The 21167-nt window shown below is 52.1% G+C and overlaps 2 protein-coding genes across 2 annotated transcripts in view; both read right to left on the minus strand.

The window, feature by feature from the left end:
* The window catches only part of LOC123766080 (extracellular matrix organizing protein FRAS1), a 368121-nt gene that overhangs the window by 152843 nt on the left and 194111 nt on the right, over positions 1–21167 (minus strand). The window lies entirely within an intron of this gene.
* LOC123766090 (putative uncharacterized protein ENSP00000383309) lies at positions 6693–19791 on the minus strand. Its single transcript, XM_069303638.1, has 2 exons — positions 19631–19791; positions 6693–8352 (listed from the first exon to the last, which is right to left on the minus strand). The coding sequence occupies exons 1-2, from the start codon at positions 19789–19791 to the stop codon at positions 6693–6695; spliced, it is 1821 nt and encodes a 606-aa protein (XP_069159739.1).

A 21167-nucleotide genomic window follows, 5' to 3' on the forward strand; every position in this document is an offset into this window, starting at 1 on the left:
TCAACACACCAGCAACAGGTGTGTGCAGCTCAACACACCAGCAACAGGTGTGTGCAGCTCAACACACCAGCAACAGGTGTGTGCATGGCTCAACACACCAGCAACAGGTGTGTGAAGCTCAACAACACAGCAGACGACAAAGTCTTAAGTTTCCCTGACACTCAGTTCACACTGTCATTCTCTCACACAAATTTACTAGCAACGAATATAGCGCCATCTTCAGGTTATAATTAATAAATCAAGCAAACTGCATGACGCAAAATATGACCCCTTAATGAACCATAATGAACCCTAAACCCCCTCACTAATTAACACTGGCCAAGGGTGTAATAGACTATGTTGACCAGACCACACACTAGAAGGTGAAGGGACGACGACGACGTTTCGGTCCGTCCTGGACCATTCTCAAGTCGATTGTAATAGACTATGGTTGGGTGATAGGCAATAGTGGGGTCAAAATGAACCCCCCACACTCACCTTCCTATAACGCACAATAACTACATAACAATCACAAACAAGGCCATTACCGTCCAACAGCAGGTGAACGGCCGCAAGGTTGAGCCATTAGGCTACCTTGTAAAGCGATCCACCAGTCCTGTAACTGCCACCAATAATTAATAGAAATCCAAATCAGCTCCTTGAAAGGAGCATAATAAAACATCCCAGCAATAGAGGCAATGAGAGACCATTACTGTAAGTGCACGAACATGGAGTCCGGTACTCTGCGTGGAAGCATTAGGCTTTAACGCCCACATAAAAACGCAATTAATCGCTTAACAGTCGCCAGTAGTCAGTGTAAAGCTTGACGCCTCTTATAATGGCGTGCGGGGGTTCACACTAAGTATATAGCGAGGTCCAGCTGCCTGGTGGTGGGGTGGCTGACGCACTCAAAAGCTGCCTGGTGGGGTGGCTGACGCACTCAAAAGCTGCCTGGTGGTGGGGTGGCTGACGCACTCAAAAGCTGCCTGGTGGTGGGGTGGCTGACGCACTCAAAAGCTGCCTGGTGGGGTGGCTGACGCACTCAAAAGCTGCCTGGGGGGGTGGCTGACGTACTCAAAAGCTGCCTAGTGGGGTGGCTGACGCACTCAAAAGCTGCCTGGTGGGGTGGCTGACGCACTCAAAAGCTGCCTGGGGGGTGGCTGATGCACTCAAAAGCTGCCTGGTGGTGGGGTGGCTGACGCACTCAAAAGCTGCCTGGTGGGGTGGCTGACGCACTCAAAAGCTGCCTGGGGGGGTGGCTGACGCACTCAAAAGCTGCCTGGGGGGGTGGCTGACGCACTCAAAAGCTGCCTGGGGGGGTGGCTGACGCACTCAAAAGCTGCCTGGTGGTGGGGTGGCTGACGCACTCAAAAGCTGCCTGGGGGGGTGGCTGACGCACTCAAAAGCTGCCTGGGGGGGGGGGGGGGGTGGCTGACGCAGGCAAGTAACTCTCATGTAACTTCCACAAATAGTCACTTATAATCAACGTAAGACTCTCCTGTAATGGGGTGTAATATACCCTATAATGATGCTTAACAAATCTCTGCAACAACCATGTAACCGGCCATTACCGTCAGTGTCATGTTCCTCCTGGCAGCAGACAGCTTGCTGTTTGTCCTGCTGCTGCTGCTGCTGCTGCTGGCCTGCTGCTGCTGCTGCTGCTGCTGCTGCTGGCCTGCTGTTGTTGCTACTGCTACTGCTGGCCTGCTGCTGCTGATGTTGCTACTGCTGGCCTGCTGCTGCTGTTGTTGCTACTGCTGGCCTGCTGCTGCTGCTGCAGCTGCTGCTGCTGCTGCTGCTGGCCTGCTGATGTTGCTACTGCTGGCTTGCTGCTGCTGCTGCTGGCCTGCTGCTGCTGCTGGCCTGCTGCTGCTGCTGCTGCTGCTGCTGCTGCTGCTGCTGGCCTGCTGATGTTGCTACTGCTGGCCTGCTGCTGCTGCTGCTGCTGCTGGCCTGCTGATGTTGCTACTGCTGGCCTGCTGCTGCTGCTACTGCTGGCCTGCTGTTGTTGCTACTGCTGGCCTGCTGTTGTTGCTACTGCTGGCCTGCTGCTGCTGCTACTGCTGGCCTGCTGATGTTGCTACTGCTGGCCTGCTGCTGCTGCTGATGTTGCTACTGCTGGCCTGCTGCTGCTGCTGCTGCTGGCCTGCTGATGTTGCTACTGCTGGCCTGCTGCTGCTGCTGATGTTGCTACTGCTGGCCTGCTGCTGCTGGCCTGCTGATGTTGCTACTGCTGGCCTGCTGCTGCTGCTGCTGCTGGCCTGCTGCTGCTGCTGCTGCTGCTGGCCTGCTGATGTTGCTACTGCTGGCCTGCTGCTGCTGCTGATGTTGCTACTGCTGGCCTGCTGCTGCTGCTGCTGCTGGCCTGCTGATGTTGCTACTGCTGGCCTGCTGCTGCTGCTGATGTTGCTACTGCTGGCCTGCTGCTGCTGCTGCTGCTGGCCTGCTGTTGTTGCTATTGCTGGCCTGCTGCTGCTGCTGCTGCTGGCCTGCTGCTGCTGCTGCTGCTGCTGCTGGCCTGCTGATGTTGCTACTGCTGGCCTGCTGCTGCTGCTGCTGGCCTGCTGCTGCTGCTGCTGCTGCTGCTGCTAGCCTGCTGATGTTGCTACTGCTGGCCTGCTGCTGCTGCTGCTGCTGCTGGCCTGCTGATGTTGCTACTGCTGGCCTGCTGCTGCTGTTGTTGCTACTGCTGGCCTGCTGCTGCTGCTGCAGCTGCTGCTGCTGCTGCTGCTGGCCTGCTGATGTTGCTACTGCTGGCCTGCTGCTGCTGTTGTTGCTACTGCTGGCCTGCTGCTGCTGCTGCTGCTGCTGGCCTGCTGATGTTGCTACTGCTGGCCTGCTGCTGCTGTTGTTGCTACTGCTGGCCTGCTGCTGCTGCTACTGCTGGCCTGCTGCTGCTGCTGCTGTTGTTGCTACTGCTGGCCTGCTGCTGCTGCTGCTGGCCTGCTGATGTTGCTACTGCTGGCCTGCTGCTGCTGCTGCTGTTGTTACTGCTGGCCTGCTGCTGCTGCTGCTGCTGCTACTGCTGGCCTGCTGTTGTTGCTACTGCTGGCCTGCTGCTGCTGCTGATGTTGTTACTGCTGGCCTGCTGCTGCTGCTGTTGTTGCTACTGCTGGCCTGCTATCGCTTTTGTTACTGTTGTTGCAGCTGCTGCGGCTGTCGTTCCCGTTTCTGCTGTTGCTTCACAGCTTGTGTTGACCCTGCCGTTGGCTGCCGCTTTAAGGTCAAACAGTAAAACATCCCGCCACACATTCCCCGACACAGACACCTTACACACTCTTACCAAATGTTTAACTGCATTTAACAGAGTCAAATTTTGGCCAACCCCTCCTACTCTTAACCCACAGCGTGGCCAAACCTAAATTAACATTCTGTTGAGATTAACTCGACGACACTTGAGAATGTAGCCCGGGGAAGGGGGGGCGACGGAGGGGGGTGATTGGGGGTGGTTGGGTGGTAGTGGGTGCCTCGATCCCCAGCCACAGCTTCACGGATACAGTCAGCCACAGGTCCCGCCACTCTCCCGTGTCGCCAGTCATAACCTGTCATCCAGCAGCGGCCGCCGTTAACTTCTAGATATGGTCTAGTTGGCTGTTATCTCAGGTTGGAGTAGCACTCCCCCTGGGGGCCGGATTCACGAGGCAGTTACGCAAGCACTTACGAACCTGTACATCTTTTCTCAATCTTTGGCGGCTTTGTTTACAATTATTAAACAGTTAATGAGCTTCAAAGCACCAGGAGGCTGTTTATAACAATAACAACAGTTAATTGGGAGGTTTTCATGCTTGTAAACTGTTTAATAAATGTAACCAAAGCCGTTAAAGATTGAGGAAAGATGTACACGTTCCTAAGTACTTGAGTAACTGCTTCGTAAATCTGGCTCTTGGACACTGTCTGGGATATGGGAGCAGGCACTCCTTATACAAGGTCGAAGCTACATGCAGGCACCTTCCAAGGGACAGTAGAAGGTGATGCCTACATTATGCTCTGATCAGAATCTCTGGAAGGGCGGTCGTCGTATAACGTTCCCTAGATCTAGATTGGTGTCTCGCAAGGTGATCCGTGGAACGTGCGGACAGTTTGTTCACCTGAGACAGTTAAAGGAGTCCAAGTTGCGTCTGGGTACAAGTGGCAGAACCCAACGGGTTTTCTTCCTACTAGAGGGTGTTGTATGTGCAGCTACGGCGGTGTGTTCACTCACAGGATGAGTCGCACTGCTATAGTGGTGTGTTCACTCACAGAATGAGTTATACTACTTTGGCGATATGTTATTAAATTAATATACCATATTATATATTACACATTTGTTCTTCAAGTAAGCTTATCGAATAAATAAAATACATTCCACATAGACTAGACTAGGCTATATGTACCCTCCTAATATTTGCTCTTGAACGCAACCAAGTGGTAAGTTGTTTCATATATGAGGAATTACACGGTCAATGGTTCAAGTATTAGAGGGAAGGAGCAGTGTTGGTGAGGGGGGGGGGTCAGTGAGTCTACAGGTGTGTAATCTGCGACCATCTGATCCATCCCTGATATTTGTTGACCAATAAATCGAAGTGGTGATCAGGCGTGACCACTGGTGAGGCACGCACGTCCTCGACCTGTGTTCCCTTGGTCAGTATACCCCCCTCGACCTGTGTTCCCTTGGTCAGTATACCCCCCTCGACCTGTGTTCCCTTGGGCAGTATACCCCCCTCGACCTGTGTTCCCTTGGTCAGTATACACCCCTCGACCTGTGTTCTCTTGGTCAGCATACCCCCCTCGACCTGTGTTCCCTTGGTCAGCATACCCCCCTCGACCTGTGTTCCCTTGGTCAGTATACCCCCCTCGACCTGTGTTCCCTTGGTCAGTATACCCCCCTCGACCTGTGTTCCCTTGGTCAGCATACCCCCCTCGACCTGTGTTCCCTTGGTCAGTATACCCCCCTCGACCTGTGTTCCCTTGGTCAGTATACCCCCCTGGACCTGTGTTCCCTTGGTCAGTATACCCCCCTCGACCTGTGTTCCCTTGGTCAGTATACCCCCCTCGACCTGTCTTCCCTTGGTCAGTATACCCCCCTCGACCTGTGTTCCCTTGGTCAGTATACCCCCCTCGACCTGTGTTCTCTTGGTCAGTATACCCCCTCGACCTGTGTTCTCTTGGTCAGTATACCCCCTCGACCTGTGTTCCCTTGGTCAGTATACCCCCCTCGACCTGTGTTCCCTTGGTCAGTATACCCCCCTCGACCTGTGTTCCCTTGGTCAGTATACCCCCCTCGACCTGTGTTCCCTTGGTCAGTATACCCCCCTCGACCTGTGTTCTCTTGGTCAGCATACCCCCCTCGACCTGTGTTCTCTTGGTCAGCATACCCCCCTCGACCTGTGTTCCCTTGGTCAGTATACCCCCCTCGACCTGTGTTCTCTTGGTCAGTATACCCCCTCGACCTGTGTTCCCTTGGTCAGCATACCCCCCTCGACCTGTGTTCCCTTGGTCAGTATACCCCCCTCGACCTGTGTTCCCTTGGTCAGCATACCCCCCTCGACCTGTGTTCCCTTGGCCAGTATACCCCCCTCGACCTGTGTTCCCTTGGTCAGTATACCCCCCTCGACCTGTGTTACCTAGGTCAGTATACCCCCCTCGACCTGTGTTCCCTTGGTCAGCATACCCCCCTCGACCTGTGTTCCCTTGGTCAGTATACCCCCCTCGACCTGTGTTCCCTTGGTCAGTATACCCCCCTCGACCTGTGTTCCCTTGGTCAGCATACCCCCCTCGACCTGTGTTCCCTTGGTCAGTATACCCCCCTCGACCTGTGTTCTCTTGGTCAGTATACCCCCTCGACCTGTGTTCCCTTGGTCAGTATACCCCCCTCGACCTGTGTTCTCTTGGTCAGCATACCCCCCTCGACCTGTGTTCCCTTGGTCAGTATACCCCCCTCGACCTGTGTTCCCTTGGTCAGTATACCCCCCTCGACCTGTGTTCCCTTGGTCAGTATACCCCCCTCGACCTGTGTTCCCTTGGTCAGTATACCCCCCTCGACCTGTGTTCCCTTGGTCAGTATACCCCCCTCGACCTGTGTTCCCTTGGTCAGTATACCCCCCTCGACCTGTGTTCCCTTGGTCAGTATACCCCCCTCGACCTGTGTTCCCTTGGTCAGTATACCCCCCTCGACCTGTGTTCCCTTGGTCAGTATACCCCCCTCGACCTGTGTACAACTCCCACACAACTACAACTACAACAACAACAACAACAAGATCTCCGCCGTTCCTGGCCCTCACTTCATAAACAAAATATATTACTTATCCCCTTTATAATGGTGTTTTATCTCAGCATACATCACCCAAAATGCCACCAAAATTACCTTTTTGCCCATGATTACGGCGGGGATAATTTTTGGCGGGTAAGGGAACGCCCATCCAGCTCGTCATTACTAGAAATTTACGATGGAAATTCTGTTCCGTCGGCGAGGAGGGGCCGCGCGTCGCCGTCCGACGTGGCCGCGGTAGAGAAAATAATTACCGGCGGTGGATCACGATGGTCGGTCCGGCGCTCTAGGAATTCCAGTGGCGGAAGTGGAGCGTTTTTCACCCGACAGGAACTACTGAATTATACATTACACGGTCCTGAGGCGCTGGTGGGAGTCCTGAGGCGCTGGTGGGAGTCCTGAGGCGCTGGTGGGAGTCCTGAGGCGCTGGTGGGAGTCCTGAGGCGCTGGCGGGAGTCCTGAGGCGCTAGCGGGAGTCCTGAGGCGCTGGCGGGAGTCCTGAGGCGCTGGCGGGAGTCCTGAGGCGCTGGTGGGAGTCCTGAGGCGCTGGTTGGAATCCTAAGGCGCTGGCGGGAGTCCTGAGGCGCTGGCGGGAGTCCTGAGGCGCTGGCGGGAGTCCTGAGGCGCTGGCGGGAGTCCTGAGGTGCTGGTGGGAGTCCTGAGGCGCTGGTGGGAGTCCTGAGGCGCTGGTGGGAGTCCTGAGGCGCTGGCGGGAATCCTGAGGCGCTGGTGGGAGTCCTGAGGCGCTGGTGGGAGTCCTGAGGCGCTGGTGGGAGTCCTGAGGCGCTGGTGGGAGTCCTGAGGCGCTGGTGGGAGTCCTGAGGCGCTGGTGGGAGTCCTGAGGCGCTGGTGGGAGTCCTGAGGCGCTGGTGGGAGTCCTGAGGCGCTGGTGGGAGTCCTGAGGCGCTGGTGGGAGTCCCGAGGCGCTGGTGGGAGTCCTGAGGCGCTGGTGGGAGTCCTGAGGCGCTGGCGGGAATCCTGAGGCGCTGGTGGGAGTCCTGAGGCGCTGGTGGGAGTCCTGAGGCGCTGGTGGGAGTCCTGAGGCGCTGGTGGGAGTCCTGAGGCGCTGGTGGGAGTCCCGAGGCGCTGGTGGGAGTCCCGAGGCGCTGGTGGGAGTCCTGAGGCGCTGGCGGGAGTCCTGAGGCGCTGGCGGGAGTCCTGAGGCGCTGGCGGGAGTCCTGAGGCGCTGGCGGGAGTCCTGAGACGCTGGTGGGAGTCCTGAGGCGCTGGTGGGAGTCCTGAGACGCTGGTGGGAGTCCTGAGGCGCTGGCGGGAGTCCTGAGGCGCTGGCGGGAGTCCTGAGGCGCTGGTGGGAGTTCTGAGGCGCTGGTGGGAGTCCTGAGGCGCTGGTGGGAGTCCTGAGGCGCTGGCGGGAGTCCTGAGGCGCTGGCGGGAGTCCTGAGGCGCTGGCGGGAGTCCTGAGGCGCTGGCGGGAGTCCTGAGGCGCTGGTGGGAGTCCTGAGGCGCTGGCGGGAGTCCTGAGGCGCTGGTGGGAGTCCTGAGGCGCTGGCGGGAGTCCTGAGGCGCTGGTGGGAGTTCTGAGGCGCTGGTGGGAGTCCTGAGGCGCTGGCGGGAGTCCTGAGGCGCTGGTGGGAGTCCTGAGGCGCTGGCGGGAGTCCTGAGGCGCTGGCGGGAGTCCTGAGGCGCTGGCGGGAGTCCTGAGGCGCTGGTGGGAGTCCTGAGGCGCTGGTGGGAGTCCTGAGGCGCTGGCGGGAGTCCTGAGGCGCTGGCGGGAGTCCTGAGGCGCTGGCGGGAGTCCTGAGGCGCTGGTGGGAGTCCTGAGGCGCTGGCGGGAGTCCTGAGGCGCTGGTGGGAGTCCTGAGGCGCTGGTGGGAGTCCTGAGGCGCTGGCGGGAGTCCTGAGGCGCTGGCGGGAGTCCTGAGGCGCTGGTGGGAGTCCTGAGGCGCTGGTGGGAGTCCTGAGGCGCTGGCGGGAGTCCTGAGGCGCTGGCGGGAGTCCTGAGGCGCTGGCGGGAGTCCTGAGGCGCTGGTGGGAGTCCTGAGGCGCTGGTGGGAGTCCTGAGGCGCTGGCGGGAGTCCTGAGACGCTGTTGGGAGTCCTGAGACGCTGGTGGGAGTCCTGAGGCGCTGGTGGGAGTCCTGAGACGCTGGTGGGAGTCCTGAGACGCTGGCGGGAGTCCTTTTTCACAAACACCCGCACCCCAGGAAGCAGCCCGTAACAGCTCTCTAACTCCCAGGTACCTATTTACTGCTAGGTGAACAGTGGCATCAGGGTGAAAGAAACTCTGCCCATTTGTTTTCCGCCATCGCCGGGGATCAAACCCGGACCATAGGATTACGAGTCCCAAGTGCTATCTACTCAGCAACAGGGGCCCCCCCCTCTTGAGAGGGAGGCGCATTTGGGATCCTCTTGGACGTAGGTTCGAACCCTCAACACGGCCGTCGTGGATTTGTTCATTTGATGCATCAAGCTACTGTGATTTGTGTGTGTAGTGTGAGGGATTATGTCACCGGCCGCTACAACTCATAGAACATAACCCAATTTAGCTTTGAATTTTACCTTGTGACAACCAACTGAAGTCACTTTAGTTGGTTGAAGGTGAAGATGGGTGAGAGTTGGGTACAAGCGACAGGGTGAACAACCCAGCGGGTTTTCTTCCTATTGGGGAGTGTTGTACATGTTACTATAGCGGTGTGTCCACTCACAAGATGAGTGGCGCTGCCCAACAATAAACTCGCCCCTCGGGGTAAAATTAAAATTAAATTAGTTACGGGGTGATGTTTGGCGGCAAGCGCGCCCGAGAGAACACATCTCCAATACAGGCTCTGGACCATCCAGCTGGATGCTCGCCCAATACCTGTGGCTGGATTCACACCTCGTACCAATTGCAATAACAATTCAAACATTAACAGCTTCCCCTAGCAATAACGATCTTCAAACATTAACAGACTTCCTAGCAATAACGATCTTCAAACATTAACAGACTTCCTAGCAATAACGATCTTCAAACATTAACAGACTTCCTAGCAATAACGATCTTCAAACATTAACAGACTTCCTAGCAATAACGATCTTCAAACGGAAGACTGCATATCAAATTATTAAAGACTTGAACCTTCTCAAGTACGAGGAAACGGTCACTTCCCTACTCACTAACCACAATTGTGGTTCGTTCCCACATCATAAGAGCCACATATATAATAAAGTTCCATAAGCAGCCAAGACTAAATTCTTAAAGGAAAACACAAAATCAAAGGTAGTTTCAATATTTTTGAAGTACAGCAGTCAAACACTGTAAAGAGAAGGGGAGAGGGGGGGGGGGGGATGGGGGATGCAGGTGTTGGATCTGTCTCTCAATCTCTGTCTCTTTCCCATACTTTAGCTTTCTCTCGTAATCTTATCTCTTTTACTCTCCCTTCTGATCTGATCTAATCTGTTCTCGCTCTCTCCCTCCATCGTTGGCTGTCTCGCTTGATAGCTGTGTGTGTATTCACCTAGTTATATTCACCTCTTTGTGCTTGCGGGGGTTGAGCTTTGGCTCTTTGGTCCCGCCTCTCAACCGTCAATCAACTGGTGTACAGATTCCTGAGCCTACTGGGCTCTACCATATCTACATTTGAAACTGTGTATGGAGTCAGCCTCCACCACATCACTGCCTAACGCATTCTACTTGTTAACTACTCTGACACTGAAAAAAATTCTTTCTAACGTCCCTGTGACTCATTTGGGTACTCAGTTTCCACCTGTGTCCCCTTGTTCGCGTACCACCCGTGTTAAACAGTTTATCCTTATCTACCCTGTCAATTCCCCTGAGAATTTTGTAGGTAGTGATCATGTCTTCCCTTACTCTTCTGTCTTCCAGTGTCATGAGGTGCATTTCCCGCAGCCTTTCTTTGTAACTCATGCCTCTTAGTTCTGGGACTAGCCTAGAGCGTTCCTCTGAACTTTTTCAAGCTTCGTCTTGTGCTTAACAAGGTACGGGCTCCATGCTGGGGCCACATACTCCAGGATTGGTCTTACGTATGTGGTGTACAAGGTTCTGAATGAGTCCTTACACAGGTTCCTGAAGGCTATTTTGATGTTAGCCAGCCTCGCATATGCTGCAGATGTAATTATTTTTATGTGGGCTTCTGGAGACAGGTTTGGTGTGATATCAACTCCTAGATCTTTCTCTCTCTGTTTCTTGAAGTACTTCATATCCTATTCTGTATCCTGTATCTGGCCTCCTGTTTCCACCTCCTAATTTCATTACTTTGCATTTACTCGGGTTGAACTTTAGCAGCCATTTGTTGGACCATTCATTCAGTCTGTCTAGGTCATCTTGAAGCCTCCTACTAGCATCCTCTGTTTCAATCCTCCTTATAATTTTTGTATCATCAGCAAACAGTGAGAGGAACGATTCTATACACTCTGGTAGCTCATTTACATATATCAGAAACAGTATAGGTCCAAGGACTGAACCCTGCGGGACTCCACTGGTGACGTCTCGCCAGTCTGAGACCTCGCCCCTCACACTGATTCTCTGTCTTCTGTTGCTTAGGTACTCCCTTATCCAATGGAGTACCTTCCCATTCACTCCTGCCTGCATCTCCAGCTTTTTCACTAGCCTCTTGTGTGGTACTTTGTCAAAGGCTTTCTGGCAATCTAAAAATATGTAGTCTGCCCACCCCACTCTTTCTTGCCTGATTTTTGTTGCCTGATCGTAAAATTGAATTAATCCTAGAGGCATGACTTGCCATCCCTGAATCCATGTTGATGTTGTGTTACAAAGTTCTTTCGCTCCAGATGTTCCACTAGCGTTCTTCGCACAATCTTCTCCATCAGCTTGCATGGTATGCAGGTTATGGACACTGGCCTGTAGTTCAGTGCCTCCTGTCTATCCCCTTTCTTGTATATCGGGACTACATTAACCGATATTAGCCCATAGTGTGTGTGTATGTGTGTGTGTCTGTGTCCATCTTCCCCTCTTCCCTCCTTCTCCGAATCTCTCTCTCTTTCTGTCTGTCTGTCTGTCTGTCTGTCTGTCTGTCTGTCTGTCTGTCTGTCTGTCTGTCTGTCTGTCTGTCTGTCTGTCTGTCTGTCACTCTCTCTCTCTCTCTCTCTCTCTCTCTCTCTCTCTCTCTCTCTCTCTCTCTCTCTCTCTCTCTCTCTCTCTCTCTCTCTCTCTCTCTCTCTCTCTCTCTCTCACTCCCTCCCTCCCCTGAGCCGGCCGCCATCACATGACAGGGGACACAACCGGCCACCCTGCCTTTGTATTTAGGGTACATGGGGCAGACCGTCGCCTGCACCACCTAGTGGCCAGCTCTCACGCCCTCACCCTCCACCACCTCTTGACTCCACAAACACACTGTGGAGAACATGTAATGTATTGTACCTCATCCCAGCGAGCACGCAACACCCAGTCCTCCGCCTGCCACTGCACACTCATAATTGCCAACTGACCCCGGTCAACCTTGACCCCTTGACCTCGTATAATGCGCGGGTGTTGTCGCTCTTGATCCCTGCAGCCAATTTGGCCCGCTTGGCCTTATCTGTGGCCGAGTAAGGGGGCGCGGGGAGAGAATGACACACCTACACACGCCCCAACGTGCTCTCACCCCACGCCCTACCCTCCCCCCCCCCCACACACACACCCAGACACGTACACATACAGACAGCCGTCACCAGGGGCCGGTGGCTGAGCGGACAGCACGCTGGACGCGTGATCCCGTTGTCCCGGTTTCGATTCCGGGCGCCGGCGAGAAACAATGGGCAGAGTTTCTTTCACCCTGATACCCCTGTTACCTAGCAGAGTTTCTTTCACCCTGATGCCCCTGTTACCTAGCAGTAGATAGGTACCTGGGAGTTAGTCAGCTGTCACGGGCGGCTTCCTGGGGTGTTGTGGTGTGGGGGGAAAAAATATAGTAGTTAGTAACAGTTGATTGACAGTTGAGAGGCGGGCCGAAAGAGCAGAGCTCAACCCCCGCAGAGCACAACTAGGTGAATTCAAGGCATCGAGACCCATACAGACGCGGACAGATGCGGCCGCAGACGGTGATGGACTGTGACACACACTCTTAAGATGTTAACAGACACTCTCAACAAGGCGCTGGCAGACAGAATGACACACAAATATTTATGCAGACAGCGAGCACCCGTCTACGGGGACGTGAGGTCCAGCTCCTCATGCCCCGTCTACTGCCCTTCTTCTACCTGTTGCGTAATAATTCAACTTTTCGGGTGTCCGGATTCGTTGTCAAATTTCTCCTTAAAGCTCTGGACGGAGGTGGCTTCCACTGCTTGTTCTTCCAATCCAATCAATTTGTTGACCAAAATACGAGATGAAAACAAGGTTTCCTTACCATTCTTCGACTCAGCTGCGTTTCCAGCATCCACGTATGTCCCCCTAGTCCTTCCTTCACTTTAAAGAGGCTGTCCTTGTCCATGCACCTTGTCAAGGCCCCCTCGATATCTTCAATCTTGCGATCATATCCCCCCACTGTTTCTTCACTTCTCCAGCGATGTGAGCTCTAGTTCCCTCAACCTCCCCTATACTAGTGTTTCCCTTGTACTGTATGCAGGCTCTTGAGTAGCTCTTGTATGTGTAGCTCTTGAGCACCCCATCTCCCAGGTGGTGCGCAGCCTGCTCCGCACTTGTTACTGCTACGCTGCCCGTCCACCACCACCAGGTCACTGGTAGTACACCACTCCTGCGCTAAAGTTTGCTTCCTTACAGAGCTCTGTTGCTTCTTCCCCCCCCCCCTGGTGGTGCTTCGTAGACCCCAGGAGGATTTGAAGATGGGCGGCCAGGGGTCACCCCACTGGCTATCTGGTACTAATCGATTGGCATATATATATATATATATATATATATATATATATATATATATATATATATATATATATATATATATATATATATATTATATATAAACGTGAGACCCAGAATGCGTCACTGTTATAATTGACCAGTAGGTGGAGATTCGGGGACTGGGAGCTGTTAGCTAAGCGAGGAAGCACACACACACACACACAGCTGAGCACACGCAGGTGTGAAGAGAGCCAGAGAGCACGGGAACACCAGGAGGCCGCTCTACACACACAACACTCCTCCACAAACCAGTTCCTAGAGCATTATAGCTCACGCCTCAACAGCACGCTGGACGCTTGATCTTGTGGTCCCTGCTCCCCCCCCCCCCCACACACACACACACACACACACACACCACCCTCGAACACCACCTTAAACACACCCAATATTAACTTACACGAAAAGCCTTGTAGAGCGCCTGGCCTGGCTTGACCTAACACCGAACACAGTGTTGCAGTCGCGGTGTTTACATTTACATGGAACACGCCTCGTGCTGGTTGACAACACCGTAAGGGGGGGGGGGAATCAACTAACTCTTCCTAAGGCATCTAATTCTTCCTTGAGAGTCAGCTAACTCTCCCTAGTGGTAGCAAGAACACATGTTCTTGCTTGCGTTCTTGCCACTCTTGCTTTGTTCCTAACAAAGAACAAATAAATAACAATCATAAACATCTGAACATCGATAACAATTATGAGCGCCTTATACTTCCCTCATACTATTCTCTGCCTAATACTTGTTTATTTGTTTACCTCCCACATAAAACATCAGAGAGAAGAAGGTAAAGACATTAACATTACAACAACAATAATTTGTTCTCCCTTGTCAAGCACAGACTGGCTTCAGTTACTCCTGAGGCTGTTCTAACTGGCAGCGCATCTGAGTGTCTGCCAGTCTGCGGGAGCGGATAGACTGCATTAGGTGAAACACGGCAGACGAGTATACCTGGAGTATACCTTTGACCTGGAATGGGTTCTGAGACTTGTTCTGGGACTTGGACAGCCCCTGACTTTCCTCTACAGGTCCCCAAGCTCTGTAGACCACTTAGACAGTCCCTGACTCTCCTCTACAGGTCCCCGAGCTCTGTAGACCACTTAGACAGTCCCTGACTCTCCTCTACAGGTCCCCAAGCTCTGTAGACCACTTAGACAGTCCCTGACTCTCCTCTACAGGTCCCCAAGCTCTGTAGACCACTTGGACAGCCCCTGACTCTCCTCTACAGGTCCCCGAGCTCTGTAGACCACTTAGACAGTCCCTGACTCTCCTCTACAGGTCCCCAAGCTCTGTAGACCACTTAGACAGTCCCTGACTCTCCTCTACAGGTCCCCGAGCTCTGTAGACCACTTAGACAGTCCCTGACTCTCCTCTACAGGTCCCCAAGCTCTGTAGACCACTTAGACAGTCCCTGACTCTCCTCTACAGGTCCCCAAGCTCTGTAGACCACTTGGACAGCCCCTGACTCTCCTCTACAGGTCCCCGAGCTCTGTAGACCACTTAGACAGTCCCTGACTCTCCTCTACAGGTCCCCAAGCTCTGTAGACCACTTGGATAGTCCCTGACTCTCCTCTACAGGTCCTCAAGCTCTATAGACCATATTATATATATATATATATATATATATATATATATATATATATATATATATATATATATATATATATATATGCGAACAAGCCTGAATGGTCCCCAGGACAATATGCAACTGAAAACTCACACCCCAGAAGTGACTCGAACCCATACTCCCAGAAGCAACGCAACTGGTATGTACAAGACGCCTTAATCCACTTGACCATCACTATCACCTCATTATGTCCGGTCGTGATGGTCAAGTGGATTAAGGCGTCTTGTACATACCAGTTGCGTTGCTTCTGGGAGTATGGGTTCGAGTCACTTCTGGGGTGTGAGTTTTCAGTTATATATATATATATATATATATATATATATATATATATATATATATATATATATATATATATATATATATATATATATATATATATATATATATATATATATATATATATATATATATATATATATATATATATATATATATATGATGTTAAAAACTTGTTCTGTATTCAATTATAACGGTAATTACTAGCTTTGAGTAATTAGGCTATTGCAAGAGAAAATACCCGCCTTGATCCATTACCATGTGAGCTCACCTAACTACAGGTGAAGGAGGACATCAGTAACAACCAACATTAACACCAACAAAACCCGCCGCACCACACGACCCCATTCTCCCGCCACTCATGACGTCACGCGCCGCAGAAAAAGATAACGAACAGAAGAGTAATCACAAGCGAGGGTGAACTCCACCAATTACTCCTCTTATCTCATCCACTAATAATAATAAACTATTGCTATAAACTGCCCTTTGTCATCACCTATCCCTTGTTCTCGTCTATCCCTTGTCATCAACTACCCATTGCAAGAACTAGAAATATACAAAATTTACACGTAAACAACCTTTTCACACACACACACACACACACACACACACACACACACACACACACACACACACACACACACACACACACACACACACACACACACACATACACTCACACACACACACAAACACACACACACACAGGCAACAGGCCAGGCACACAAATCAGACAAGAAAGAGAGGGGGTGGGCAGACTGCATTTTTTTGGATTGCCAGAAAGCCTTTGACACAATACCACATCAGAGATTAGTGCAAAAGCTGGAGATGCAGGCAGGAGTGAAAGGGAAGGTACTCCGTTGGATAAGGGAGTACCTAAGCAACAGAAGAGAGCGAGTCACTGTGAGGGGTGAGGCCTCAAATTGGCGAGGAGTCACCAGTGGAGTCCCGCAGGATTCAGTCCTTGGACCTATACTGTTTCTGATATACGTAAATGATCTCCCAGAGGGCATAGAATCGTTCCTCACATTGTTTGCTGATGATGCAACAATTATGAGGTGGATTAAGACGGAGAAAGATAGTATGAGGCTACAAAATGACCGAGACAAACTGAACGAATGGTTCAAGAAATGGTTACTAAAGTTCAACCCGAGTAAATGCAAAGTAATAAAACTAGGCGGTGGAAACAGGAGGTCAGACATAGGATACTGAATGGGAGATGAAGTACTTCATGAAACGGACAGAGAGAAAGATCTAGGAGTTGATATCACACTAAACCTGTCTCCTGAAGCCCACATAAAAAGAATAACATCTGCGGCGTATGCTAGGCTGGCTAACATCAGAACAGCCTTCAGGAACCTGTGTAAGGAATCATTCAGAACCTTATATACCACATATGTAACTGGAAGACCCAAAGGTCTTCCAGTTGAACCCGACGCTTGCGGAGGGTTGAACCCCAACAAGCACAACTAGGTGAGTACAGGGGGCCTCGCGGCTGAGTGGTTCAATGCTCTGGGGTCGAAGTCCTAAGCGCCCGGGTTTGATCTCAAGCTGAAGGAGAAACAAATGATCAGAGTTTCTTTCACCCTGGTGCGCCGATTCACCTAGCAGTAAATACGTACCTCGGAGTTAGACAGCTGCTACGGGCTGCTTCCTGGGGATGTGTGTGTGTGTGTGTTAAAGAGATAAATATATGTACTAGATATAATAGAGGAAAATAGATTGGTTAGAAAAGCAGGGTCCAAGAGCTAATAGCTCGATTATGCCAACAGAAAATACACACACACACACATACACACTCACACACACACACACACACACACACACACACACACACACACACACACACACACACACACACACACACACACACACACACACACACACTCTCACTCACTCACCTAGTCAAACACTTGGAGCAGTGATCAGGGCGCGGCCCTAACTGCCCAACCAGCACTAAATGTCAGAGATAATGTGTACAAAAGCTCACTTGGATACTTAGCCCGGAGCAATTAGTACTGTCTCTTCCCCGACCACCCAATGGTTCTGTCCAGACGCGGTCACTTGTAGGTCACCCGTCCAACCTCTTGACATACCTGTGTCTCTCCTGACATACCTGTCTCTCTCATGACATACCTGTGTCTCTCTCGACATACCTGTGTCTCTCCTGACATACCTGTCTCTCTCATGACATACCTGTGTCTCTCTCGACATACCTGTTTCTCTCCTGACATACCTGTTTCTCTCGTGGCATACCTGTCTCTCGTGGCATACCTGTCTCTCTTTCCCGACATACCTGTCTCTCTCCTAACATACCTGTCTCTCTCCCGACATACCTGTGTCTCTCCTGACATACATGTGTCTCTCCCGACATACCTGTGTCTCTCTCGACATACCTGTCTCTCTCCTGACATACCTGTCTCTCTCCCGACATACCTGTGTCTCTCTCCCGACATACCTGTCTCTCTCCTGACATACCTGTCTCTCTCTCGACATACCTGTCTCTCTCCTGACATACCTGTCTCTCTCCCGAAATACCTGTGTCTCTCTCCTGACATACCTGTCTCTCTCCTGACATACCTGTCTCTCTCTCGACATACCTGTCTCTCTCCTGACATACCTGTCTCTCTCCTGACATACCTGTCTCTCTCTTCCCCCCCACCCCCCCACGTCTCCCCACATGCTCCCATGAGGCAAAAAATTACCCCATTGGAAAAAGTGACACTTTGCTCTTACACTTATTAGTGTTTTCAGGGTGTGAGTGGCTGTGTGTCCCCTCACCAAGTTGTGCTTGCGGGGGGTTGAGCTTCGGCTCTGTGATCCCGCCTCTCAACTGGTGTACAGATTCGCGAGCCTACTGGGCTCTATCATATCAACATTTAGAACTGTGTATGGAGGCTCCGCCACATCACTGCCTAATGCATTCCATCGTAGGCTGCCGTCAGATGAAGCTAAACATTAACAGGAGCAGATAATGTATTTTTTTTAAGTTAAATATTTGCCAACCGTTGATTAATTTGGGTTTAGTTTCCATACTCAGTATTTGTCTGTTTGTTTTTGATAAGCTATCAGGTTAATACAGGCTGTCACGGGTGGTGGGTTCCTTGCTTCCAGGAGGTCATTTGGAGGCTCCAGCCCGCCAGCCTGAGGGCCGCCAGCCCGCCAGCCTGAGGGCCGCCAGCCCGCCAGCCTGAGGGCCGCCAGCCCGCCAGCCTGAGGGCCGCCAGCCCGCCAGCCTGAGGGCCGCCAGCCCGCCAGCCTGAGGGCCGCCAGCCTGAGGGCCGCCAGCCTGAGGGCCGCCAGCCCGCCAGCCTGAGGGCCACCAGCCTGAGGGCCGCCAGCCTGAGGGCCGCCAGCCCGCCAGCCTGAGGGCCGCCAGCCTGAGGGCCGCCAGCCTGAGGGCCGCCAGCCTGAGGGCCGCCAGCCTGAGGGCCGCCAGCCCGCCAGCCTGAGGGCCGCCAGCCCGCCAGCCTGAGGGCCGCCAGCCTGAGGGCCACCAGCCTGAGGGCCGCCAGCCCGCCAGCCTGAGGGCCGCCAGCCCGCCAGCCTGAGGGGCCGCCAGCCTGAGGGCCGCCAGCCTGAGGGCCGCCAGCCTGAGGGCCGCCAGCCTGAGGGCCGCCAGCCTGAGGGCCACCAGCCTGAGGGCCGCCAGCCCGCCAGCCTGAGGGCAGCTTATTCGTGAAAGAAGAACCAAGGAAGACAATCAGCATAATTTTGCCCCCCCCCCCCCCATTGCTTCAGACCCGTGGAACTGAAGGATTTGGGTTCTAGGCTCGTCGAAACAACAAGAGAGCCAAGAGCTTCCAGCTACCCTTTCCAGCACTTCAGGGTGGAAATACAAGAAATGCACACCGCGTTGTCGGCGTTTGAAGAGCTGCAGATCCTGTGACGATTTACTACGAATCTTTTATGTAAACAATTTGATCAACTATTCCTGAATATGACAACAACCACACTAAGTGGCGACAGATTCAAGTAAGTGTATTGAGATAATAAAATCCATCCATAAAGGCTAGAATAACTGATGCTATGTCTTCCCTGTCAAGGGCAGCAGGTAGGATTAATCCCCTGCAGGCAGGGTGCCAGTCTCGAGCAGGTCTGGCCGGCTGGTGACCGGCTGGTAACTGGCTAGTGACTGACATAGTGGCCTGCTGGTTTATGACTGATGCTGGTCGGCCGGTGACTCACAAGTTGACTGTATGACCTACTAACTGGCTCGCTACTTGGCTAGATAACTGGCTGGTTATGTGACTGAATATATGTAGATTATATAAAACTGTCTGACAAGCTTATTCACATTAACCGGAAAATTACAGTATTTTCAGAACTCACAGTTCCTGCAACGGCGCTGGAACCAATCGTATTGGCGTATGCCTTTCCACTGGAGACTTTCAGCGCCGTAGAGAGGGGGGACCTGCTGCCTGGGTAACAGCTTCTACCCCGAATCAACCTACCCTGGCTTTGCGCCCTGGTGAGGCCACTCCAGACCGACAACCAGAGCGCAACTTCATAGTCTCCTGAGACTGATGGATGCCTACTAAAGGTTGAATGACTGGACTACCAGGCTGGTCGGTGGAGAACACTATCTAGTCTACCACCTCCTTCTCCTGACACGACCGAAATTGCAACTCCGTGTCTGGTCTGTGCTCGCCACCGGACCTTCCTTCGGGTCTGCTCTACGGCAGCCCGGGGTCTCTACCGGGGGTCTGGTCTGCGTATGTCAGAGTTTAGAGTTTTTGTCCCGCTGCTTCTGTGTTTATTATCGTCTCTAAAACTGTAATGCGCCAAGCTTTCATTGTCATGTACGCCTGCCGCGCCCTCCTTATTGTCGCACTTAGTGCTTTCTCTTCTCCGACTCATATTCCCTTAATTGCTGTCGTCTCGTCGGCTTCATTTTCATGTTATAATTTCGCCCCCCCCCAAGTCTTTATTGTCGTTGTTAGGTTACTCCTGCAACACGTGTGTCGTCGTCCTCGTATTCTCCTTTTGTTTATTGAGGTCGTCTCTTTCGTCAACAGTTAGAGAGACGGCTGTCGTCGAGTGACTGGCATATGTCTGTTGGTCTTGAAGATATTTTCCTGGTAAAAACTCAATAATTCTTCCCCCTAGAGAAATTTACATTTTAAATGGTGTCCAGAAGGGCGAGTTTACTGGGTCGCGTCAATCATCTTGTGAAGACCAGATTACGCCTCAGGACATGGAGGAGAGACGACGTTTCGGTCCATCGACGACCATTAACAAGTCCTGTGATAATTCAATGCTCCACGATCACCCGACTAGTTAATGGTCCAAGACGGGCCGAAACGTCGTAATTTCTCTGTCTTCTGATCTGTGGTTTGGTCTTCAAATCTTCAGGCACGATACTGTGGCATCGTCTGCTCATCCTGTGAGTGGACACACCGCCATGGCAGCATATACAACACTCCCCAACAGGAAGAAAACCCGCTGAGTTGTTCATCGTGTCACTTGTACCCCCAGACACAGCTGGGATTTGCCTATCCCAAGTGAACAGCTTCTCAAACAAGAAGATTAACATTTGTCAACCCTTAAAACTTACGTTATTTGGCTGGTGCAAAATGGAAGAATCTTTTAAGAACAGTATCTATATTTGATAAACAGTATTTTCCTAATTTAAACAATGTGGGGGGTATTATTCAACACATATTTCTAATGTCTCTTAGATGTTCACATTCTCTCAGGTGGTGATCCAGGCATAATTAACGTTGGTTCCCAAAATGGGGAGCTTTTTGCCACATATAGCAGTAGGTAGTTGAGGCAGTGTACAGGTTATGATACTACAAGGCAACAATTGTTTTAATACTGAGTGTAGGGGCCAGTAACAATGACGCTGTATGAAAAAGAATAATGACCGTAAGGAGTTTGGGAACCAAAGGAATTTAATAACTAGGCATTCGGTATTATAGTGAGAACATGACCCAGTTCCTGCTCAGTGAGTTTGCACCTGGGGCCAGATTCACGAAGCAGTTACGCAAGCACTTACGAACCTGTCCATCTTTTCTCAATCTTTGGCGGCTTTGTTTACACTTATTAAACAGTTAAGTTCCGAAGCACCAGGAGCCTGTTTATAACAATAACAACAGTTGATTGGGACGTTTTCATGCTTGTAAACTGTTTAATATATCTAACCAAAGCCGTCAAAGATTGAGAAAAGATATACACGTTCGTAAGTACTTGCGTAACTGCTTCGTGAATCTGGCTCCTGGTGTGCCCAGGAT

Source organism: Procambarus clarkii, chromosome 5, assembly GCF_040958095.1.
Source record: "Procambarus clarkii isolate CNS0578487 chromosome 5, FALCON_Pclarkii_2.0, whole genome shotgun sequence".
Taxonomy (NCBI): domain Eukaryota; kingdom Metazoa; phylum Arthropoda; class Malacostraca; order Decapoda; family Cambaridae; genus Procambarus; species Procambarus clarkii.

Excerpts from the sequence above, each read along its gene's own strand:
- LOC123766090 (XM_069303638.1), bottom strand. The coding sequence starts at position 19,791 with ATGAGTCGGAGAAGAGAAAGCACTAAGTGCGACAATAAGGAGGGCGCG. Across the intron at positions 8,353-19,630 it reads ATACGCAGACCAGACCCCCG|CGTCTCAGGACTCCCACCAG; the intron begins GTAGAGACCCCG and ends GACTCCCGCCAG.